Source organism: Solanum dulcamara, chromosome 2 (genome assembly GCF_947179165.1).
Source record: "Solanum dulcamara chromosome 2, daSolDulc1.2, whole genome shotgun sequence".
NCBI classification, from domain to species: domain Eukaryota; kingdom Viridiplantae; phylum Streptophyta; class Magnoliopsida; order Solanales; family Solanaceae; genus Solanum; species Solanum dulcamara.
In genome coordinates this window covers 20,914,717-20,941,317 of record NC_077238.1, presented here as the reverse complement: position 1 = coordinate 20,941,317, position 26,601 = coordinate 20,914,717, and the positions used below count along the sequence as shown (strand labels likewise).

The 26,601-nt window shown below is 38.2% G+C and overlaps 1 protein-coding gene across 1 annotated transcript; it reads left to right on the top strand.

Moving 5' to 3' along the window:
• The first annotated feature begins 12,065 nt into the window (after positions 1-12,065).
• LOC129870714 (uncharacterized) lies at positions 12,066-12,614 on the top strand. Its single transcript, XM_055945564.1, has one exon. It carries the CDS (start codon positions 12,066-12,068, stop codon positions 12,612-12,614), a length of 549 nt encoding a protein of 182 aa, XP_055801539.1.
• The last annotated feature ends 13,987 nt before the right edge of the window (positions 12,615-26,601 follow it).

Below are 26,601 nucleotides of genomic sequence, written 5' to 3'. Positions count from 1 at the left end.
AAAAGAACATATTGGAAAATCAATAGACAGAAATGAGAAATTAAAAAAATGAGAAAATAAACCTAGACGGATCTTTCCAGATCTGTCTTTGACGTGCCGAAATCTCAGTCTTTAGTCTTCGTTGGCGTTCACTAGCTGTCACCTTCTGGTCGTTGTGATGGTTGGCTCCACCAGAGTCGTATTTGCTGCTATCAATGTTGTTTGGTTCACCAGAGTTTTGATTAATGAAACGTTGCGAGTAGAGGAGGACGGAACGAGAAGTGGTGGAAGCGGCGTCGTGGTCTTGCTTGTCTTTGCGGTGAAATTTTGCCGTAGACAGTAGATGAGAGCGAGAGGATATGTCAAGCCCCGGAAGGGTACCCTAGACGTGACCGGCACTTGAAAGCCATTTCTGATCTTCAAGCGAACCACCTAGCTCAATCATTCCGTCATATACATTCAAAGGAAGGCTCAATTATAACATGCTATTTACAATATGGGGGCCGAAGGCCAAACATGTTTAACTCAACAAAATAAGTATAGTAAGACTCCTCAAAATAACAGTCCAACATCCCCACACTCTAGTCTATGAAGCCTCTATCAAAGTCTGGAAGGTGCCAATGACAAGCCCATGGCTACCAACAATCAAAATACAGAGACAAAACGATACTATGCAAGGAGCTCAAGATCCTCCGGAAGCTGGGAGGACTCACCAACTAGCTGGGAGTGTATGTGGATCTTCAACGGAACGCCGGTTGATGATCTCTAGTACCTGTCGCTGCATCATAAAATGATGCAGGCCAAATGGCGTCAGTACATGGAATGTACGAGTATGTAAAATGGCCGGATGAAACAAACATCAAGAAAACATCAATATCAACTCAGGACCTCAACTCATATATATATATATATATATATATATACAGGACAACTCACTCAAATGCCCTAAGTCTAACAAGAATAGTTTAGACGGGACTAACTCATAAACCACTCAACTCAACTGACTCAGAACACTATCAAGACCTAAATGGGAGTTTCTCTTATCCGACAACCATCACCTATGAGCCGGTGATAGTACAACAATCAGACGTTGTTGCCCCGTCCATCCATACCTTTCCACGGCATGAACGCCTCCCTAATCATGGATGCCATCGATTAGTCAAGTCCTATCATTTCAAGACAATAAAATGGGAAACATCCGACTTTAACGGTTCGATCCCATGAGAAGCATCCGACTTTAACGGTTCCATCCCTACCTACGTTGGCGGCGTAGTTTCTGGGGTTCGAGTATGGACTATACTCTTACCCGCTTCGGTGCTTGATACTCCTCCCATGACTCCATGCTCATAAGACTCCCTCCAATCATCTCAAACAAGCCCTCACGACTAGTTTCATGTGGGACATTGCCAACTCGTCAACTCTATTCTCATTTCAACTCAATTAAGTCATAATGGCAAGTTCCATTTAGGACCTCGTCCACTCGTCAATTCTATCCTCCAATTAACTCAATCAAGCCTCATTTAGATAAGCATCTATGACCTCTCCTCAAGACTCATCACAACTCTATGACTTTAGCTCAACAATTCAAGTAGAAGAACACATTTAAGGAAATTAACTTAAGCAACATAATCACATGGTTAAAGAGGTCAACAAAACATAATAAGAAGTCATCTCCATCAACTCATACTAACATGAAGGTTTTAGGAACTCCTTATCTCAACAACATCAACACATATAACATCAAATAAATAGGGGACAAAACTCATTCAAACATAAACCATACCAAGAAACTCCATTTTTCATGGACATCTAACCTCAAAGCAAGAGGGCACATGGGTGGACTCAACCCATGTTTTGGATAGCCTTACATACCTTAGTGAAGACTTGAAGAAAACCTTGATGTTGGGTCTTCAATGGAGGACTCAAATTTTGAAGCTCTTGAAACTCTTCTTGTTAGAAATAGAGGAGAAGAAGAAGAGAGAGAGAGGAACTCCTAGGACTTTTCTAGAGAGAGAGTGGGGGCTGAAATAAAATGATCCCAAAATAGTCTAGGGTGATACATATATAATTTGGGACAATTCCCAAATTGCTCCTTCCCAAGAGTTCTGAAAAACAGGCAAAAATGCACCTGGCGCGATAGTGGCACATCGCGCCATTGCAGCGCCAGGCCGATTACGCCTAAAAACCTGCACATCGGTTAGTGGCGCGTCGCACCAAGGACCAAACTACTGAGGCACATTCTTGGCGCGGTAGTGGCGCGTCGTGCCCTTACAGCACCAAGGCCAATATTTTCTGGGTTCTGGAAATTGGCTCAAAAAACCTTGCACGCCTTTTAGTGGCGCGCCGCGCCAGAGCCCAAACTACTGAGGCATGTTTCTGGCACGATAGTGGAGCGTCGCCACACTGCAACGCCAAGCCTAGTTTTCCAGCAATTGCAACCTAGGCCTGAAAACCCCTGCTGTGCTAGTTCACCTTAGGACCGCCATATCTTTTGACTCCGAACTCCAAAAGTTACATTCTTGGTGGAGTTGGAAAGAAGACTCGACGACCTTTAATTTGACGGGTCGTGGTCTACCCAGATTGTCGTCTTTCAAAAGATAAGGTCGTTAGAAGTCAACCCCTCAAGCGAACTCCTCCTCAAACTTAGCCACGACGAATCCTTTGGATTTGATTTGGTCCTAGGGGTCCTCTGTGACCCCACATTACCTCCAACACTCTTCAATTTCTCAGGGACTCGTATTAACTCAAGCACATGCTTTGAAAATAAATACAATTGACCCTACACATGTACAAGAAAGGTCCGAATCTTAGGGAACATTTTGAGGGGTGTTACATTATCTCCCCCTTGGGATCATTCGTCCTCGAATGACGAGCAACCAAGAATGGACTCGGGGTTCAAATCACAGTCAAAATTTCAGTCATTCAACTAATCAAATTCTCAAACAATTATCAATCAAAACTCAAAATGCACAAATGAATTCAAGTCAAGGATATGGACATTACCTTCAACATTCTCCTCGGTAGGCACGAATAGATGTGGATATTTAGATTTCATGTCTTCCTCCGCCTCCCATGTGGCTTCCTCAACAAATTGATTTCTCCACTGGACTTTAATTGAGGCGATCTCTTTGTTCCTCAATTTGCGGATTTGGCGATCAAGAATTTGGACCGGAACCTCTTCGTAGGATAAGCTATCCTTAACTCCAATACTATCAACGGGGACTACCAATGAGGGATCGCCAAAGTACTTTTTCAACATCGAAATGTGGAACACCAGATGAATAGAGGATAGCTACGAGGGTAACTCCAACTCATAGGCGACACTCCCAATCTGCCTCGCAATTTGGTAAGGACCAATATATCGAGGACTAAGCTTCCCCTTCTTTCCAAACCTCATGACGCCCTTCATGGGTGACACTTTTAAGTATACCCAATCACTCACCTCAAACTCTAAAACTCTCCTCCTCACATTGGTGTAAGATTTCTGGCGGCTTTGGGCTGTCTTTAACCTATCTTGAATAACTCTCACCTTCTCCGTGGCTTGGTGAACAAAATCAGGCCCAATCAACTCAACTTCACCAACCTCAAACCATCCAATCGGTGATCTACACCTCCTCCCATACAAAGCTTCATAAGGAGCCATTTGAATGCTTGCATGATAGCTATTGTTATATGCAAACTCTATGAGAGGTAAGTGTTCCTCCCAATTTCCCTTGAAGTCAAGCACACATGCCCTCAACATGTCTTCCAATGTCTAGATGGTGCGCTCTGCTTGTCCATCTGTCTGGGGATGAAAGGCTGTACTCAAGTTCACCTTCGAACCTAATCCCTTCTGAAAGGATTTTCAAAATTGGGAAGTGAATTGGGCTCCTCTGTCTGAGATGATAGACAAAGGGAACCCATGCAATCTGACGATCTCCTGTATGTACAACTTTGCATAATCTTCTGCGGTGTCAATAGTCTTAACTGCCAAGAAGTGGGCTGATTTTGTCATTCTATCCACAATCACCCAAATGGAATCGTGTTGCTTTCGGGACCTCGGCAAGCTTGTAATAAAGTCCATGTTGATCATCTCCCACTTCCATTCTGGAATTTCTATGTTTTGGGCTAAACCACATGGCCTTTGATGCTCAACTTTCACCTGTTGGCAATTTGGACACTTGGAAACAAATTCTGCAATATCTCTCTTCATCCCACTCCACCAATAGATTTCCCTCAAGTCATGATACATCTTTGTGGAGCCCGGATGAATAGAGTATCTAGAGCTATGTGCTTCAGCCATAATCCTTCCCCGAACATCATCGACATCAGGTACACACAATTTGTCTTGGTACCTCAACACACCATCTCCCCCTTTGGTGAAAACCATCACCCCCTGTTTGTGAACAACTTCCTTCAATTTTAGGAGGACGAGATCTTGGTCTTGCTTCTCCTTTACCTCTACCACAAGTGAGGATGTAGACCCATCCTGAACAGTAACTCTGCCTTCATCATTCTCTTCCAGACGAACTCCCAATTGGGCTAATCTATGTACCTCCTTTGCCAAATCCCTCCTTCCCTCCTCTACATGGGCAGTGCTACCCATAGACAACCTGCTAAGAGCATCAACAACAACATTAGCTTTACCTGGATGGTAGAGGATGCTCATATCGTAGTCCTTGAGTAGCTCTTGTGATTGGTGAATACATCAACATGCACTCCATACAAGTAGTGGCGCCAAATTTTAAGCGCAAACACCACAGCTGTCAGTTCAAGGTCATGAGTTGGGTAATTCCTCTCATGAACCTTAAGTTGTCTTGAAGCATAGGCTATCACCTTCCCCTTTTGCATCAACACACAACCCAAACCAATTCTGATGCATCACAGTAGACCACAAAGCCCTCTGTTCCATCGGGCAAGGTCAGGACAGGAGCAGTGGTTAGCTTGGTCTTTAATTTCCTGAAACTCTCCTCACAAGCATCGAACCATTAGAACTTAGTCTTCTTTTGGGTCAGCTTCGTCAATGGTGATGATATGGATGAGAATCCCTCTACAAACCTTCGATAATAGCCGGCTAAATCCAAGAAGCTTCTTATCTCTGTCGGGGATGTGGGTCTGGGCCAATTCTTCACCACTTCAATCTTCTGAGCGTCAACCTAAATTCCATCTCCAGATACAATGTGGCCTAGGAAGGCCACTGATGCAAGCCAAAATTCACATTTGGAGAACTTTGCATACAATACCTGGTCCCTCAAAGTTTGTAAAACGACTCTAAGATGATAGGCGTGCTCCTCTTCATTCTTGGAGTAGACCAGAATATCATCTATGAATACAATCACAAACATATTAAGATATGGTTTAAACACTCGGTTCATGAGATCCATAAAAGCTGCGGGGGCATTTGTCAACCCAAAGGACATGACCAAAAATTTAAAGTGTCCATAACGAGTTCGAAAAGCGGTCTTCGGGATATCACATTCCCTCACCTTCAACTGATGATAGCCGAATCTCAAGTCTATTTTTAAGAAGCAAGTGGCCCCCTGAAGTTGACCAAATAAATCATCTATTCTGGGGAGAGGGTATTTGTTCTTTATGGTGACCTTGTTCAGCTGCCTGTAGTCAACACACATTCTAAGGGTCCCATCTTTCTTTTGCACGAATAGGACCGGAGCACCCCATGGTGAGACGCTCGGCCTAATGAATCCCTTATCTAGCAAGTCCTTCATCTGCTCCTTCAACTCTTTCAACTCGGCTGGAGCCATTCTATAGGGAGGCATTGAGATAGGCTGGGTATCAAGAAGAACATCAATCCCAACGTCGATCTCCCTATTAGGAGGGACTCCAGGCAGATCTTCAGGAAAGACGTCCCGAAACTCATTGACAATCGGAACCGACTCAAGGGATGGAGACTCAATACTATCATCTTTCATTCGAATAAGGTGATAAATGCACCCTTTATAGATTAGCTTCCTGGCCCTAAGGTAGGAAATAAACTTACCCTTAGGCACAACAGGACTACCCTTCCACTCTATGACAGCCTCATTCGAGAATTTGAATGTGACAACCTGAGTCCTACAATCAATGGAGGAATAACAGACATAAAGCCAGTCCATGCCAAGGATCACATCGAAATCAACCATGTCTAACTCAACCAAGTCAGCCAAGGTATCCCTGTGATGAATTGACACGGTGCAATCTTTATAGACTCTCTCAGCTAAGACAGAATCACTGATAGGAATAGCTACACTGAAAGGCTCAAGAAGACATTCGGGAATTTTATTGAATTTACTAGTCACGTAAGGAGTCACAAAGGATAAGGTGGCACCCGGATCCATCAAAACATAGCAATCAAGGGAAGAGACTTGAATCATACTCGTCACGATGTTTGGAGAGTTCTCTTAATCTTAGTGACTACCCATGGCATATAAACGGTTTGTACCTCCGCTGGTGCCTGAAGTAGTGCCCCTCTGATTACCTTTAGCCGGTGGTGCGGTGGCAGAATGCTGGACTCTATTTCCCCCGGTTGGACACTCCCTCTGAAAATGGTCCATTTGGCCGCATTTATAACAACCAACCCTTTCCTCTCTGCATTATCCCAAGTAGAGCCTACCACACTTGCCGCATGGTGGTTTCCCCCTCGAACCTTGACTTACACTAGCCTGAGATTGAAAATCCTGGGGCTTGACTCTGCCGATCATACCTGTTCTGCGGTATAGATGCACTGGCGGTAGATGAGGCATAGTTGGAAGGCCTCCTCTGGAAGAAGGACCTGTTGCCCTTGCTATTCCTCAGTTCGCTCTCCTGGCCCGCTGATTTTACCTTCTTGCTCAGGTGCTCTTCTCTGTCTTTTCTTTTCTCCTCCTCCACCTATTGAGCATACACCATTAATCTAGAAATATCCATATCCGAGATTAACAATGCTGCTTTGCACTCCTTCTTCACATGCCTCCCTAATCCGGAGACGAACTTCCTCATCTTTGACCTCGTATCTGGGATCATTTCTGGAGAATACCTGGACAGCTGGATGAACTTCAGGCCATACTCCTTAACTTTCATGCCTTCCTGCTTCAGATTTACAAACTCCTCCACCTTTGCTTCCCTCAATTCTCGGGGAAAGAAGTGGTCAAGAAAGGCTCCCTCAAATTCATCTCACCTAGCAGGTTCAGCATCCTCACCTCTACCTTGTTCCCATTGGTTATACCAAATGTTTACCACATCCTTGAGTTGATAAGACACCAACTCAACCCCCTCAATTTCCGTAGCATGCATAGCTTTCAGAATTTTCCACATCTCATCAATAAAGTTTTGGGGGTCTTTATCAACCTTAGAACCCGTAAATGCAGGCGGATTCATCCTCAGAAAGTCTCTAATTCTAGTGGCAGCAGATGGCTCTTGGGAACTAAAGCTAAGAGTCGGCGAACTCTGGTTACCGTTCTGGGCAGCCATTATTGCGTGAGCATTGCAATTGCCCCTCGAAATTCTGCCTGTGATATGGGTGCAGGTGGAGTAGCTAGCACTTGGGGTGCCTCCGAGAATCTCGTAGGTCGGCCTCTAGCCCTTGCTGGGCGTGCCTCTGATTGGGGCATCTCGGCGTTATCAATATTTCTCTAACTAGCCGTACGTTTTGGAGGCATTATATGTAACGTGTAAACGCACGAATTAGAAAGGAGTTTTATAGAGTTTAACTCTTTCGCACGAATTTAGAGTAGGAAAGAAGTGAAACAATTCCTAATGTCTTATAGCCTCCTGATTATAAGTGTGGTTCACAACACACCCATAAGCAAGACTCTACTAGACACGGCTTCATAGACTCCCTAGGACACTCGAACTCTGGGCTCTAATACAATGTTTGTCACGCCCCGGAAGGGTACCCTAGACGTGACCGGCACTTGAAAGCCATTTCTGACCTTCAAGTGAACCACCTAGCTCAATCATTCTGTCATATACGCTCAAAGGAAGGCTCAATTATAACATGCTATTTACAATATGGGGGCCGAAGGCCAAACATGTTTAACTCAACAAAATAAGTATAGTAAGACTCCCCAAAATAACAGTCCAACCTCCCCACACTCTAGTCTATGAAGCCTCTATCAAAGTCTGGAAGGTGCCAATGACAAGCCCATTGCTACAAACAATCAAAATACAGAGACAAAACGATACTATGCAAGGAGCTCAAGATCCTCCGGAAGCTGGGAGGACTCACCAACTAGCTGGGAGTGTATGTGGATCTTCAACGGAACGCCGGTTGATGATCTCTAGTACCTGTCGCTGCATCATAAAATGATGCAGGCCAAATGGCGTCAGTACATGGAATGTACGAGTATGTAAAATGGCCGGATGAAACAAACATCAAGAAAACATCAATATCAACTCAGGACCTCAACTCATATATATATATATACAGGACAACTCACTCAAATGCCCTAAGTCTAACAAGAATAGTTTAGACGGGACTAACTCATAAACCACTCAACTCAACTGACTCAGAACACTATCAAGACCTAAATGGGAGTTTCTCTTATCCGACAACCATCACCTATGAGCCGGTGATAGTACAACAATCAGACGTTGTTGCCCCATCCATCCATACCTTTCCACGGCATGAACGCCTCCCTAATCATGGATGCCATCGATTAGTCAAGTCCTATCATTTCAAGACAATAAAATGGGAAACATCCGACTTTAACGGTTCGATCCCATGAGAAGCATCCGACTTTAACGGTTCCATCCCTACCTACGTTGGCGGCGTAGTTTCTGGGGTTCGAGTATGGACTATACTCTTACCCGCTTCGGTGCTTGATACTCCTCTCATGACTCCATGCTCATAAGACTCCCTCCAATCATCTCAAACAAGCCCTCACGACTAGTTTCATGTGGGACATTGCCAACTCGTCAACTCTATTCTCATTTCAACTCAATTAAGTCATAATGGCAAGTTCCATTTAGGACCTCGTCCACTCGTCAATTCTATCCTCCAATTAACTCAATCAAGCCTCATTTAGATAAGCATCTATGACCTCTCCTCAAGACTCATCACAACTCTATGACTTTAGCTCAACAATTCAAGTAGAAGAACACATTTAAGGAAATTAACTTAAGCAACATAATCACATGGTTAAAGAGGTCAACAAAACATAATAAGAAGTCATCTCCATCAACTCATACTAACATGAAGGTTTTAGGAACTCCTTATCTCAACAACATCAACACATATAACATCAAATAAATAGGGGACAAACTCATTCAAACATAAACCATACCAAGAAACTCCATTTTTCATGGACATCTAACCTCAAAGCAAGAGGGCACATGGGTGGACTCAACCCATGTTTTGGATAGCCTTACATACCTTAGTGAAGACTTGAAGAAAACCTTGATGTTGGGTCTTCAATAGAGGATGCAAATTTTGAAGCTCTTGAAACTCTTCTTGTTGGAAATGGAGGAGAAAAAGAAGAGAGAGAGAAAGGAACTCCTAGAACTTTTCTAGAGAGAGAGTGGGGGCTGAAATAAAATGATCCTAAAATAGTCTAGGGTGATACATATATAATTTGGGATAATTCCCAAATTGCCCCTTCCCAAGAGTTCTGAAAAACAAGCAAAAATGCACCTGGCGCGATAGTGGCGCGTCGCGCCATTGCAGTGCCAGGCCGATTACGCCTAAAAACCTGCACATCGGTTAGTGGCGCATTGCGCCAAGGACCAAACTACTGAGGCACATTCTTGGCGCGGTAGTGGCGCATCGCGCCCTTACAGCACCAAGGCCAATATTTTCTGGGTTCTGGAAATTGGCTCAAAAAACCTTGCACGCCTTTTAGTGGCGCGCCGCGCCAGAGCCCAAACTACTGAGGCATGTTTCTGGCGCAATAGTGGCGCGTCGCGCCACTGCGGCGCCAAGCCCAGTTTTCCAGCAATTACAACCCAGGCCTGAAAACCCCTGCTGTGCTAGTTCACCTTAGGACCGCCATATCTTTTGACTCCGAACTCCAAAAGTTACATTGTTGGTGGAGTTGGAAAGAAGGCTCGACGACCTTTAATTTGACGGGTCGTGGGCTACCCAGATTGTCGTCTTTCAAAAATAAGGTCGTTAGAAGTCACCCCTCAAGCGAACTCCTCCTCAAACTTAGCCACGATGAATTCTTTGGATTTAATTTGGTCCTAGGGGTCCTCTGTGACCCCACATCACCTCCAACACTCTTCTATTTCTCAGGGACTCGTATTAACTCAAGCACATGCTTCGAAAATAAATACGATTGACCCTACACGTGTACAAGAAAGGTCTGAATTTTAGGGAAAAATTTTGAGGGGTGTTACAGAATAGAGGCGAAGGGGAGGAAAGAGAAGAGGGGGACAGTTCCTACCCTTTAGGTTTAGGTAAAATTAGGATATAGTTGTTTTCTTATTTACTAAATGGGAGGGAATGGGCTATCTTATTAACTAAATGGGCTTTGGCCTATTGAAGCTTATCTTTAGATTTACAAATTATAATTACCATGCATAATTTATATATTTAGGGATAAAAATATAATAAAATATAATAAATTCTTAACGGGTTAACGGTTTACCCAATAAGAAAATTGACTAATTTGTCCTTCACACCGATAAGTCGTTAATTATAAAATTTAAATTCATTCCCCACCCGCTAATCTGATAACCCAATACTAATAAGCCAATTTTGCGGTTGGATTATCGGTAGTGGTCGGTTTTGAACAGCCCTATTCTTAAGTACTTTGCCACCTCATGTGCCCCCACCTCTTTCTCTAATTTAAACAAAAAACAAATAAAACTAGCCACCTCATCTGCCCCCATGGCCCCACCTCTTTCTTTACTTAAACTAAAAATAAATAAAATCCTTAGAGGCCAACACAATTCTAAACAAAATATATAACTTTTTCCTCAAAATTCAGTCCACTGCTAAGAAATCCATCAGAATTATTCTTTACTACAGAGGCAAAATTGGAGTACTACTATTTTGTAAGACCCATCAGTCACCGCAGACTACGAAGGGCAAATCAGATTTTGCTCTTATTCAATTATTTTTTTTCTTATTTCATTATTTTTATATTATTTATATTTATTACAGATACATAAAAGGAGGAGTGTGATTCCTCCATTATATATTATTTTTGTTGTTTTTTGAAAGGAGGAGTGTGGATGTGATTAAACTATTGAAATAGTTGTGTTTATTTATTTATTTTCTGATTTGTGAGTTGTGAAAGGTGTGATTCCTTTATTACTATATTTTATTTTGGTTGTGCTGTGAAGAAAGGGTGTCATTCTGACATTCCCCTATTAATAATGTTATGCTTACTTATATTTTGATGAAACTTTTATTTTGTAGGAATTTGTTGTTGATTCTTGTAAATTGAAATTGAGAGATATTTGAAGAAATATAATTCTTCTCAACCAAGTTTTAGTTTTAGAGACAATTCTCATCGTCTTATAGATGAGTTTGATTTGCAGTCTCTTAAATTCGATCTTGGAGAAATAATACCAATTGATAAATATATCCCTAGAATACGCGATGAAGTGAGAAGACACTATCTTCAACAAGGGCATTCCCAACCGGATATTTCTGAATTTCCACCAACGCGATTCAGAAAGAATATGTGTCTATTTAATTCTGTATAATTTAAGGGTTTGTATTCTAGGTGTATGGACTACAGTGTGAAGAAATATGTTGCATTTTACTTATGTTGCTATTTATTTAAAAATGACTGTGTAAAAAAAACGTCGGTGATTTTTTCACGAAAATCAGGTTTAAGGCTTGGAACCACCGTTTGAAACGATTTGATTTACATATTGGTGAAGTAAATAGTGTCTACAATAGATGTTTTAGTAAGATGCTAGATTTGAAGAATCAATCTCAATCCAGTCAAGTTGCTTTTGACAAGCAATATGAGAAAACAAGAAGTGATCACTAGATTTGTTTAGAGGCTTCAACTAATGTGGCAAGGTTCCTCTTGGAATTTGGATTGTCTTTTCGAGGTCATGATGAAAGTGAATCTTCAAAAAATAAAGGTCTTTTCCTGATTTTTTTGGAGTGACTTGGAAAATGGTTCCAGATGTGAACAGTGTTATTTTAAAACATTCTTCAAAAAAATGCTATGATGATTTCTCCAAAAATTCAAAAGGATATTGTGAGAGTTTGTGCACAAAAAATCGCAAAAGCTATAATTGATGATTTGGGTGGTGATTTTTTTGGAATATTAATTGATGAATCCAAGGACATATCACATCATCAACAAATGGCCCTTGCTTTGCGGTATGTTAACAAAAAAGGCAGAGTGAATGAGCGAGTTATTGTTATTGTTCCTGTTGGTGATATATTGGTACAATCATTGAAGAAAACAATATGTTCTTTGCTTTTGAGACACTCTTTGAGTACATCTAAACGTGAACAATGCTATGATGGGGCTAGTAACATGCGGGGAGAGATGAATGGTCTTAAAGCTTTGATTTTGCAGGAAACTCCATCAGCGTATTGCATTCACTATTTTGCTCACCAATTACAATTGACACTTGTAGTTGTTGCGAAAAAATATTTTCTTGTGGATAACTTCTTTGCTATTATTGTTAATGTGTTGAATGTGGTTGGAGCATCATTTAAGCATAGAGATCAACTTCGGGACCATCAAGCAGACATGTTGGAGCAATAACTAGAAAGCGATGAGATTCAAAGTGAAAAAGGTTTAAATCAAGAACGAGGGCTTCAAAGGTCAGGTGACACTTGTTGGGGATCTCATTTTAAAACAATGGATAACTTTGTTGTTTTATTTTCATCTATATCTCATGTGCTTGATGCAATTAAACGTGGAGGTTCTAACCCAAATGATAGATTGCAAGAAGAAGCTTTTTTGGATATGATCAATGAATTTGAATTTTTTTTCTTACTTCACTTGATGTTGAAAATATTGGTGATGTCAAATGCAGCATTACAAAGGAAGGAGCAAGATATTGTCCATGCCATGGTATTTCTTGACTTTACTAAAAAAAGATTGAAATTCTTAGAGATGACATATGAAAATCTTTAATGAATGAAGTTTCTTCATTTGTGATAAACATGAAATTTCAGTACCTAAGATGGATGAATTTTATATTCTTGAAAAGTCAAAGCGTATGCCTTCTAGTGTTACTTATTCACATCACTTCTGTGTTGGGCTCTCTTATGCTATAATTGGCCCGCAACTTCAAGAGCTTAATAATCATTTTGATATTGTGAGTGGTAACTTGCTTCTTGGTATGGCAAGACTGAATCTGGCTAGTGCTTTTGCTAATTTTGATAAGGAAAATATAATGATTTTGGCCAAGCATTATCCAGATGAGTTTGGTAAACTAAAGTTTTGAAATCTTAGTTATCAACTTGATACTTTCATAATATACATGCGGCGTGGTGATCCTACATTCTTTGATTTGAAAGGAATTGATGATTTGAAAGAAGCATTCGCTAATGCAAATCTTGTGGAGACTTAATCTCTTGTACCCTTACTTGTGAAGTTGACATTGATTTTATCTATCACTACTGCAACTGTGGAGAGAGCATACCAGCCATGAAGCATATCAAGAATGAACTACATACATAATAGTATTGGTGATGAATTTTTTAAATGGTTGTTTAGTTTGTTCTATCGAGAAGGAAATATTTGTAAATATAAGTAACAATGCTGACATTGACCATTTTAGTACATGAAAACGTGTCGATGTCAAGTATGCATAGATGATCTACTTTTATTATATTAGTACTAAATTAATGACAATTGTTCATTTTGAAATTTATACTTTGTCCATAATTTTTTGCTTTTTTGAGTTTAAAAGAGTCGTATGTTAAAAATAGTTGTGCCCCCTATCTTCAAATCATGGGTTCACCTCTAATAGTATTCCTCATTTCCTCAGGAGTTGTCATGTATTTATCATATTGAAGTTATTGTGTTAGGTAATGTAATTTCATAATTGGAACAAATGTACAGATTTTTACTCCCATTCTCACCCACTTAACCAACAAAAATATTTTACAAATGCACGCAAAATACCAGCCCTCTATTCCTCATGCTCACACACACAAATTTCTTACAACAACTCTTGTGGCTTTCTTAACTACTTCTCTCTATTTCTTTTGCCTTACACCACAAACTTTCTTCTTTTTAGTGTTTTTGATTTAATCTCCAACCTCAATACCCTTTGATTTGGTGAATAGTTTGAAGAATCATTACTAAAAACTTGTGTGAAGCTTTTATTCAATATTACAAAGTCTAGTATTTTTTTATTGTGTGTGGTTGGAATTTATTGGTAATACTTGGACGAGACTATTTACTAAATTTGAGTAAGATTGAAAGTGATTTGGACTAGTTTGGAGTCAAAATTTAGAGTTAAGAATGTGAGTGCTACACTATATATCAATGTATATCTGGTGTATATCACCACATATATACATAATATTGTTTGAAATAAAAAACAATAATAAAAAATATAAAAAGGAATCCAATATTCTATGAACTAATCCAAGAAATTCATCATGAAAAGTCTCTAAGCAACTCGTATGCTCTTTCCTAGGATATTAGGGTCAACATCTTCATATACAGTGAGAACGTGTAAGCATGACTATATCTTTTTATGATAGTTATTTATGTGTCTAGTTAAACCCATTGTCCCACCAGTGCCTCCATGAAATCATGTTTGAATCTATATTTATGAAGGTTACAAATAATTTATATCAATAAAAAAAATTGTGTTAAAAAATGTTTCATACAACTGATATTTTTGGGCATTCTCGTCTACCTCTACTAGAAGGTATAGGAGGAGTTCCAGACAAAGATTGAGTCTAAGTTAGATCTTTTGTAATTGGACTAGTAGGTGTTTCATCTAATTTTTATTCTTCTTACGCATTCATATTACCATAATCTTAAAATTATCTTTCTATTAATTTGTAATTAGTGGCTCACTAGAATTATGATCAAAATCGAGAGTTTGGCTCATTAGAAAAAATCACTTCACATATATATTTGAGACTCTATATTACAAGTCATAAATACAGTCTTTAATATTTACTAAAATAAGATTTTATTTACAAGTCATAAGAAATTATGATTATTTTGAATTTTGAATAATTTTTTATTGGTCTTTTGTTTACCTTATTTAAGCCCAATATATAGATAAATAGGGGTGTTCATGGTTCAATTTGGATCGTTTATCGATTAAAATTAAAACCAAACCAATTTAATCGAATTTTAAATTTCTAAAACCAAATCAAATCAAATCAAACCAAAAAAATAATCATCGAATTGGTTCGGTTTGGTTTGTTTTTTATGGGTCCGATTTGAAAATAATAAATTTGTGGAGCGCATACGCATCTCGATAGATATAAATACCCATGTCACGATCCAGTCTAGGCTCTAGACGTAACACAATGATTAGAATCTTGAAGGACTCCAACCAAGCATCTTAGCATACAAAGCATAATATTCAAACATGAAATAGAAGATACCTCTAAATGCGAAAATAGTTTCAACATGAAAATCTCGAAATAAAGAGAACTAGACAATGAAAGTCAAAATAGACCTAAAATACTCATAAGTCTAGACATGCTTTTACTACTCTAGACAGAGCATAGGACAAGTTCCTAACTCACCAAAACATATAGAAAGAATCATAAGTCTGAAAATAAAGAAAAATAACATGACAGGTTTTTCCCTTGAAACATGAGGATTCAACAAAAGCTAACTTCGAGCAGATCACCAACTAGCCACGTGCGGGAGAATAAGAGTCGGACCCTATACTATGAGACAATGTAGGCAAAAGTATGTGTTAGTACATGAAAAGTACTAAGGATATAAGAAATATGCATAAACATGAGTAAACAGACATAATCAATATGAACATGTGCTAAATGAATATATCTTGAAAAGGGTGAAGTAAAATATGAAAATATTTAATAAGGTCAATGCATCATAAAAACATTATTTGAGAGCTTATAAGAAAAACATAGTTACTTTGTGGGATATTAACATTGACTGACATTTAAGACCATATGAGCTATAACATAGAATCTGATGTAACTCTCAAATCGAGAAGAGAGAGGCTACTTTCCATAGTAGACTCCGCATCATAATCATAAATATGTGTTATATGTGGATCCACTAGTTAGGCCAATTAAGGCAAACTACGAAGACAATGTAGTTTGGGACTAAGGGTTATTACTAGAGACTCCTTTACCAAGTCTCCACCATAAAATTCTCTCAGTGCTTGGTTAATCCCAACGGAATAGTAAATCATTTATCATTCATATTATTAGGAAAGGCAATAGTCAATACCAATCCATATCATAAAATATATCATAAGAATAACTCCTTGAAAATCATGATCATAACGTACTTCATATAGACACTTACTTTTATAAGCATCTAAATCATGATTTCTTCATATTGTGAGAAAACCTTTCACAACTTGTTCATTCATACTTAGAAACATACTTGAAATATAATTCATAGCTTTTCGTAAATCTTTCATAAGTGCATGATCATAAATTCATAGTTCATAATGAAAAGCATTGACATAATGCATGGGTCTATGTGAAATCATTTGAAAATCATGTGTTAATGTGAGATCATGCATAATCAAGTGAAACAATATCAATTGAATCAATATAGAGAAGACCCATTCAGAATTGACATAAAACCCTCTTGAATTAGGTAAAATTGAATTAGGAGAACTGAGTTCTTTTTGGAACCCAATGAATGAATGGAATTCATTTGTGAATTCCCACATACCTGAAAATCAAAGCCTAGCAACAATGGAGTTTGAAATAATAGAAATTGGGAACCCTATCTTGAACTTGAAGAAAATCTTAGGAGAGAATTCTTTGAGAGAGAAAATTTTGGTTGGAGAGTAATTGAGAGAATGAGGGTAAATGAAGGATTTTGGACAGTTATTTGTTTAGGAAAATACTCCAAATATTCAAGTATAGGAACTAAAACAAGGGAAAAAGACCCAAACACCCTTGGCAAAAGACTAACGGATCAATTTCACGGGCCACTTATACGGACTGTATAGGCGTCCATAGAAGTCAAGGTGAACAAGGTCATGGGAGGATGACCTTGACGGGGTGGTTTATGGGTCTTATAAAGGTTGGCGGACTGTAAAGGTCCTTGTGAAGGTTCACCTAGTGACCAACTTTCCTTAGGTGTTCTACGGGTGGGTTATATGGTCCATTTAATTTTGTACAGGCCGTATACCCTTTCGTAGAGCCTTAATCCAACATATTTTTCAACTTTTCCTTAGATTCATTTATATGACACACTCTATGGCCCGTAAAATTTTTCACGGGTCATATACCCACTCATAATCCTCCACTTCCCAGAGCCTTTTCACAACCAGTGTATACAAAGCGTGTAGTCTTGTATGGACCATATAGAGGCTCATAGACTTCATGCACAACACTTTTCTGCGAAATTTTTCTCTTTAGGCTTTCCAACTTTTGGGGTCTTCCAATATCTCCCTCTTGGAAACATTCATCCTCGAATGGGACTAAAGATAGCATGAATAGAGTAAAAAAAGAGACACAACAACCCAACATGAATAAAAAACACACCAAAATATACAAAACCAAGGAGTAATCAACCCTAAGTTAAAACATGATTTTAAAACCCACTTTATGAACATGTATGCATATGAGAATGACTAAAATGCATAATTTTTGAAGAAGTGGACATGGAGGAACTTAATACCTCAAGTTGGAATGAAAGGAAAGAGATGAGGATTTCGTGACATCATATCGGCTTCGGCCTTCCATGTAGCACCCTCAACTAGTTGATTCCTCTAAAGAACATTCACGGATGCAACTTCTTTATTTCTCAACTTTAGAACTTGACAATCTAGAATCTCAACCGGAACCTCTTCATAAGATAGGATCTCCTTAACACCAACGTTATCCAAAGGCACAATAGAGGTAGGATCACCCATGCACTTTTTTAACAAAGAGACATGAAACACCGGATGCACCGATGCCAACTCCGAAGGCAAATCCAACTTATGAGCTACCTTGCCAAAGTGACTCAAAATATGATATGAGCCTACATATCGGGGACTAAGCTTCCTTTTCTTGCCAAAATACTTCACCCCCTTCATAGATGAGATTTTCAAGTAAACCCAATCACCAACCTCAAATTCAAGCTATTTTCTCCTTACATCCGAATGGGACATTTATCGACTTTGGAAAGTCTTCAACCTTTCTCTAATGAGTCTAACCTTCTCCATAGACTTAAAAACCAACACAGGCCCCATCAAAGCAACCTCACAACTTTGAACCATCCAATTAAAGATCTACACCTCCTACCATATAAAGCCTCAAATAGAGCCATTTGGATACTCGAATGATAACTGTAATTATAATAAAACTCAATCAATGGAAAATAGTCATCTCAATTACCTTTGAATTCAATTACACAAGCCCTCAAAATATCCTTCAAAGCCTGAATAGTATGCTCGGCTTGACCATCGGTCTGAGGTAAAAAGTTGTACTAAGCTTAACTTGAGTACCAAGACCTTTTTGGAATGACCTCCAGAACTGAGATATAAATTGAGTACTTTGGTCCAAAATAATAGACAACGGAACCCCATGAAGCTTAACCAACTGCAGAATGTAAAGTCTAGCATAGTCCTCGGCTGAATAAGAAGTCTTAACGGGAAGAAAATACGCCGACTTAGTCATTTGGTCCAAAACAACCTAAATTAAATCATGTTGCCTATGAGTAAGAGGCAAACCCGTAATGAAGTCCATATTCAAGTCTTCCCACTTTCAAGTAAGAATCTTAATGTCTTGAGCCAAACCTCCCGATATTCAATGCTCAACCTTCACTTGTTGATAATTTGGACACTTAGTCACAAATTTTGCGATGTCCTTCTTCATGTCATTACACTAATACACTTCCCTCAAATCTCGATATATTTTTGTGGAACTCAGATGAATAGAATATCTCGAACTATGAGCTTCGGACAGTATCATTTCCCTCAAGCCTTCAATATTTGGGACACATAGTCGGCATTGATATCTAAGCACACCATCTCCCCCTTAGGAGAAAGATTCAATGGATTTTTCGGCAACCACTTTCTTCAACTCAACCAAAGTCGGATTATTATCTTGCTTTGTCTACACATCTCCCACAAGAGACCATTCATAACCATTCTAAAAAAACACCACCATACTCGTAATCAACCAGCGACACTCAAATAAGCTAATCTATGAACATTACAAACTAACTCATTTTTCTCATCCTCAATATGGGCAACACTATTCATGAAATACCTACTAAGAGTGTCGACAACTACATTTGCTTTTCTTGGATGTACGACACACTCACGTCATAGTTCTTCAACAATTCAAGTCATCTCCTTTGTCAAAGGTTCAAGTCCTTTTGATTGGATACATATTGCAACTATTTATGATCGGTAAATATATTAACATGGACACCATAGAGATAGTTTCTCCAAATTTTTAAAGCAAACAACACCGCCACTAACTCCAAATCATGAGTTAGGTAGTTCTTTTCATGCACCTTACCATTTTACATCAAAACACAACCAAGACCAATCCTCAAAGCATCACAATATACACAGAATCTCATGCGTGCAAATGAGATATGCTACCCCACTAAATTTGACATTTTGGACTCAATGGCTTACTCGAAATTTCTATATCGAGTTATTTTATCGAAAAGTGGATTCCACACCCAAATGTCATTTTTAGTCAAATTTCACAAAACGGACCTTGAAATTAGACCTGAAGCCTCAAAAAGCAAACAAAAAGTCATTCTAGACCAAACTTGACATTTTGGAACTAATTGCACTGATAAAATTTTCATCCGAGTGTGTTTTTCATGAATGTTGATCAAAATCAACCTTAGGCCAAATTTCAAAGGCTAAAACACTAAATAGCCCAAACTCGCACTGAATTCCTTGATACTCGTGTTAACCATGCTACTAGCCTAATTTGGCCATTTTGGAGCAAATGGAATCATCAGAATTTTATTTTGAGATCATTTACCTAATGTTATGACCGAAGTCGAATTTTCAAGTTTCAAAAGCTCTAAAATAGAAAAACATCTAAAACCTAAATGAATGACCAAGCAATCAAACAGTCAGTGCCAGCAAGTCATAAATGACTTGGGGTCGCTACAAAAATGCTCTAAATGACAAAAAAAAGGGATTAAGGAAAAAATGATTGGAAGAGTCATTAAATTTCCTCGCAGCCTGAGTTCAGTGTTGGTGTTGTTCGTCCTAAGAGGATACCTGAGGGTCTGGTGGAGCATGCAAGCTCAATACCCATATTTTTTCGTGAATTCAGGTTGTAACTATCCTATACTTTTGCAGACGAAAGTCATTTTAGTAGTGGATGTGGTAATGACCCTCTAGGTCATTCCTCTATTTTTGGATTTTTTTCAGTATTCAGAACTTTTATGTAGCGACCCCAATTCAATTATGACGTGATGGAACTGACAATTTGATCGCCTGATCATTCATTTAGATTTTATGTCATTTCACTATTTTGGAACTCTTAGAGTTTGAATTATTGACTTTGGTGAAAACTCTAGAAAAATGACCTCAGAATGTAATTTTGTCGATTTTATCAGCTCTGAAATGGTTATCTTAGGCTAGTAGCATGGTCAGCTCAAGTACCAAGGCTTTCAGTGTGAGTTTTAACCATTAAGCATTTTAGCCTTTAAACTTTGGCCTAAGTTTGACTTTAGTCAACATGCTTGGTAAACATGCTCGGATTGACATTTCGTTAATGCGGCTAGCTCTAAAATTTCGAGTTTGGTATATAAAAATCTTTAGTTCTGGTCCCGAGGCTTCTGATGTGAGTTTAATCACTTATATGAGATGTTGGAAAGCTTAAAGGCCTAGAGTTGACTTTTGTCAACATTCAGAAAATTAGTTATCGTATGAGAATTCCGTCAGTTTTATTAGCTCTAGAATATTTAATTTGGTCTATTAGGACCTTTAGTTTGAGTCTTGAAGTCTTCTTTTTGTTTTTGGGCACTCGGTTGTTTTCTTGTAATAGTTAAAATGTTGACTTCATTCAATATTTTTAATAACGACCTTTGATGATTGTTTCATCAATTCCATTGAGTCCAGAATATCTTTGAACAAATAAATTTCATATATGGCTTGAGTTAGCAGGGTTCCGGATGAATCCGGAGCACCTAGTCGAACATCAAAGCCTTAGCTAGTTTTTTTGGCTTTGCTGGTACCTAAGTTTTGTTCATCACGAATGCGACCTTTGGCCTAATTCTAAAAAATCACTTTTTCTTCATCGCGTTTGCGACCCACTAGGCTTGCTATAGCAATGAACAATTTCCAGGATTTTTAAGATCTTGATTTTCAAAAGTTTCAAAAATAACGCGATAACTCAAATTTGAAGCATCATTTATGAATGTTGTTGACTTGGAATACTTTCTTCCTATTAATAGATTGAGAAATCCAATATTTTACTGGGCAAACTGCTCATGTTTTCTAGAGCAAAATATTAAAGTCACAAGTAAATCTCATGATCAGAAGGCTTCGATGTAGCAAAGTTGAAAACATACATAAGAAAGATAAAATAAAGCTTAATTGAGGAATGTAGAACAATTGCAACTAAATATGGTTGAGGAAGCATGTACATGAAAATCAACAATGGAGATTCGTAGGAGAAGAGGAGAGACTGAAAAGTCTTACTGTGCAGTTTCCTTTGGATAATTATTGTACGTCTCTCCTTTTATCTCTCTGGGAAATGATGTTAAGTTGTGTCCATTTTGATAATTTTGATCATCTACGTTATTTTGATTACTTTTTCTTTTTCAAATATTAAAGATTTCAGACTTTTTAAGTTATCTCCCAAAGAATCAAGATAAAAATTCAATAACACAAGTAAATATGCCATTATTGTTGCAATTAAATATGTCATTATTGTTGGGCCCGAGGCCATGATCGAGGAGTGATTGAATCTCAGGTTAGTTTACTTTGCCTTGTTAGTGTGGTAAGATTCAGTACTATATCTCTGATTTCGTGCTCCTTGTTTAGATACGGGTGATGACACGCTTGTATTGGTTGAATATTTTCACATGTTTTATGATACGACCCTAATTTCTTCCATGGATTTTTACTACTATTTTTGAGAAGGCACGTTCTCACACTTTTACTATTTTAAGCTGGTTGTAATGGAAGTCGTACCACCTGAATCATTTGGATACTAGTTTTAAGACTTATGAGGTTCTACTTTTCTACTTGCAGTATTAGAGGCATCGAGGACGCCCTGTTTCTACAGTGGCTACAATTGGAGTGGTTTTAGCCTATACTTTACTATCTGGTGTTGCATCGCCTCTTCCTATATCGACTTAGCTACTCACTCTCTGATACCACAAGGGGGATGCTATGTGTTATGTATAAGACCTGGTTCAGGCCTATGCAGTGTATATGGATTTTTTGCATCTCCTATAGGCCCCTCTAGCTGGTGCAGCACTGAACCGAATGAGAGAGCTTCATAGGTCCCATCTGTCAGGCCGAGGGCCGAGGTGCGTCTATACACTTGGTTATTGATGATCTTTTAGAGCCACCAATGAGGTTACTAGTTTTTACTATAAACTTGCATTCATTCACATCGTCTATCACTAATATACTTGTTTGTTGTTTGGTCCACCAATTTTATGAGGGTCAGGGGTATGTTTGCATTATTTGTACCTTCAGCGATATGGGCGTCCGATCGATTATTGTTCGATTATAATTGTACTTATTTGATTTTATAATTGTAGTCGATTAATAGGGGGTCTTAGTCTGTATTTGTTGTTAGTACTCCCTTCTAGGCTAATTTGGGTTAGTCCTTTAGTGATTATGAGATTACCAGTGATCATTGGCTTCCATTCTTGCTTAATTGACTCCTATAGTAATTCATTGTTGTTAATAGGTTATTGTCTTGTGCTTTCATGTGTGTTCCTTGACTCTGGTTCTTTTCTCTATGTATCCAATCTCTTCACTCTTACTTCCTGTTCTACCTTGTGTTAGCTCCTAATTAGTTACTTGCGTTGTATTTACCTTGTTATATGTTATTTATACTTGCTTTATATGTGGAGCTCTACTAGCCTATGCCTACTAAGTACTATTCATTAGGTACTCATACTACACTTCTACATCATGCAGATCATAGTACGAGTTATTGGCAGTGATTCAAACTTTGTGCGGAGCAGCTTAGATTCAGAGATTTGGTAAGCTCCTGGCGTTCAGAGTTGTCGATTTCCATTTATTTTGAGGCTAGGACTAATTTTTACTTTCTTTCAAAGACTGTCTGTATCTATTTTGTATATGTATAAGCCTTTTACTATTATTTTGGTTATATACTCAAATATCGATTGATGTCAAGTCTTGAGGATGGTTCTTTGGTTATGTTCATATAATGGCTCATCTTTCTTCTTATCACTATTGTTTCTTTTTCGTTTGTTTCTCTTCCGCTTGATAGCTCATTGCTTCTCTATTCGGGTTATTAGTTAGGCTTACCTACTGATGCATTGAAGTAGATTCCATTATGATCTGAGAAGTCAGATCATAATAGTCCTTGTCTTGGGAGCTAAAGCTCGACAAGGTGTATACGATAGGTTATGCGATAACCTTGTTTCCACCACATCATTTCATCATTACATTGCATTGGCATGCTTTCTTTGTTTGTGAATTTAGTCTTTTGATATGAGAATTGTATGTAATCTTACTTGTTTACTTTACTCGTGTTCATATATACAATTGCGGCATCGACGCTGAAATTTCTGTATGGAAGTGGAAGTGTTTCATAGTTTATTTCGTGATTTCTAATTAACTACTTTATACTCAGTCAACCAAGCCTACTGAGTACATGTGGATTGTACTCACCCCTACTTCTGTTATTCTTTTTGGATGCAGATTCTAGTTAGGGTGTTTCTCGTGGAGTTAATCAGAGTCAATAACTTGAGTCATTTTGGAGCTGTTGTGAGATCTTGCTTTTCGGATCGACATTTGACTTTATCTATCATTTACACTATTTTCTTTCATTTCAATGACTTGAGATGTATTTCATATTCTAGTGATGTAGTAGATGCTCTTTATGCTTATGATACCAAGTTTTGATAATTTTTTTGTTGTATCTTTTTTTTCTTCATTTATGGCCTAACTCCATTATAGGAGTCTCGTATGTGTGTTTACCTCTTTTCCGCAACTTTTGAGAAAACTTTCGAGTTGATTCTTTGGCTTACACACCGAGTGTGATTTTGGGGTGTTTGTCATCATGACTTCTATTTTTCAGTCGTGACATGTAGTGAATATTGAGCTGCTTAAGTTCAACATATCCATAAGATGAGTCTTACATAGAAGCGAATGCTAAGGTGGATGTGCACTTATACAAGATTAGATGATATTATAAATGACCATATTCTCCAGAAGATGAAAGTAGCGCAGGCTGAGGATAAAATGCAAGAAGATCGCTTGAGATGGTTTGTGCATGTTCTATGTCAATCTATAGATGCATCGGCCTATAGGTGTGAAACTATGGTAAGTGAAGATGTTAAAAAAGAGAAAGGGTAGACCTAAATCACATGAAAGAAAGTGTTAAGGTTTCCACGACTAAGGGCACTTTTGTTATTTTATCAAAATTCTCAACTTAGAATAGTTGTACTTTCTGCAACAAAAGTATTGAATTCCCCAAATACCTCTACCAAGTTGCTATAATTCTGATAGCCACGTGTACTCCCTAGAATGAAAAGAGCAAAAAAATCCTATGTAGCCGTACTATCTAAAGATGTTGGGGCTCATTGCTTTAGAAGAGTTCACTTATTATTTTAAAAAGAAAAAAGGGTTAAAAATATTCTTAAACTATTTGAAATGAACAAAAATGTTATTCGTTTAGAATTTTGTCAAAAAATATTCTCACCGTCAATATTTTGGTCTAGAAATACCCTTATTGTTATTTAATGGGTCAAAACTATTCTTTTTCAAATAAATATATTATTTATTTTCTTTTTGAACCCTGTTTTTCTAAAAATATTTCTTTTATTAGCAAATATTTATTCTACTTCAATTAGAAAAAAATTTAAAAAATTAAAAAAAAATTCTTTTTTTTTTATAATTATTTTCGATCGTTATTTGAAAATTACTCATATTTTCCAAACAAGAAAGGCAATTGAATTAGTTTTTATTTTGATAGTTTCAAAATTTTATTTATGTTTAAAATAACTCTTTGGGTCCTTTAATTATTCATCGTTTAATTTAATTATTGTTAAAGATGTTTTGGTGTCACACAATGGGAAAAAAGGCTTTCTTGATCTGGGGTGTCTTGTTTTCTTGTGCTCAATCAATAACTTACTTCATCAAAGTAGATTTTTTACAATTTTTTTGATAGTTTCTTGGATTTACTGCAATTGGGTAGTGTTCATTTCTTTAGATAAGTTGATTCTTGGACTCTCATTACTTGAATGTTTTGTTGATTTCATTTGGAGTTTCAATACTGTTCATTTTTTTCTCACCATTGTTACTCCTGTTGATTTCTTATTCGATAAAGGCAAACCCCGTTTAAAAAAGGTACACTGTTTCGACCGGTTCAGCTCTGCTATTTTTCTTGCTTTGCTCCTGCTATTATCTGTACAAAATTTCAAAGGAACAAACTACAAAGAGTTTTGAAAAACAAAAAGGTACAACAACATAAACACACACAATTGAAGATATCTCAAGCACCGTTGACAGTGCCTTGAAGGTGTTCGACGAAATTCCTCAACGAAATATTGCTTCATTAAATGCTATTATTTTTGGATTTTTGGCCCAAAGATTCGTTCAACCCAAGATTTGCTACCCACACAACCCAAAGGTCATTGTGAACAGCATCTTAACAAGCCGACATAGACAGTAACTCCAACGTGAATAGTAAATCCGAAGTGAACAGTACTCTGACGTGAACAGAGTTTTTCGGCGGCAACCAGGTTCATTTCAACTGGAGTTGGTACCTCCGATTTCCATATCTATTCTTTGATCATACAATTGTAGTTACATTTTGCTGACTTCAAAACTTTAAATAATTTATTAGTCCATACGCATTTTCATGGCTTTGGATAGTGATGGTAGCCTAGGGTCATGTTCTCGCTTAGGAACGGGGACGAGGACGAGGGTAAGGAGGGATAAGTGGGTTAAAGGAGCGTCTAGAGTAAGAGTAGGTTCTTGAAACATTGGAACGTTGACGGAAAAATCCATATAGCTAGTTAAGATTCTAAAGAAGAGGAAATTTAATATAGTTTGTGTACAAGAGACCAAATGGGTAGGTTCTAAAGCTAAGGAGGTAGACGGGTATAAGCTTTGGTTATCTGGTAGATTGAAGTATACGAATGGGATAGGCATTTTAGTAGACAGTAATTTAAGGGATCAGGTGGTGGAGGTTAGGAGAGTCACTGATAGGATGATGACGATTAAGGTGGGTTGAAGGGATCACGTTGAACATTATTAGTGCTTATGCGCCACAAGTAGACTTAGGCGAGGAGGATAAGAGACGCTTTTGGGAGGATTTGGATGAGTTAGTGGGAAGAATACAACCTACTGAGAAGCTTTTCATGGGAGAGGATTCCAATAGGCACATCGGGTCTATTTTGGGAGGGTATAATGATGTGCATGGAG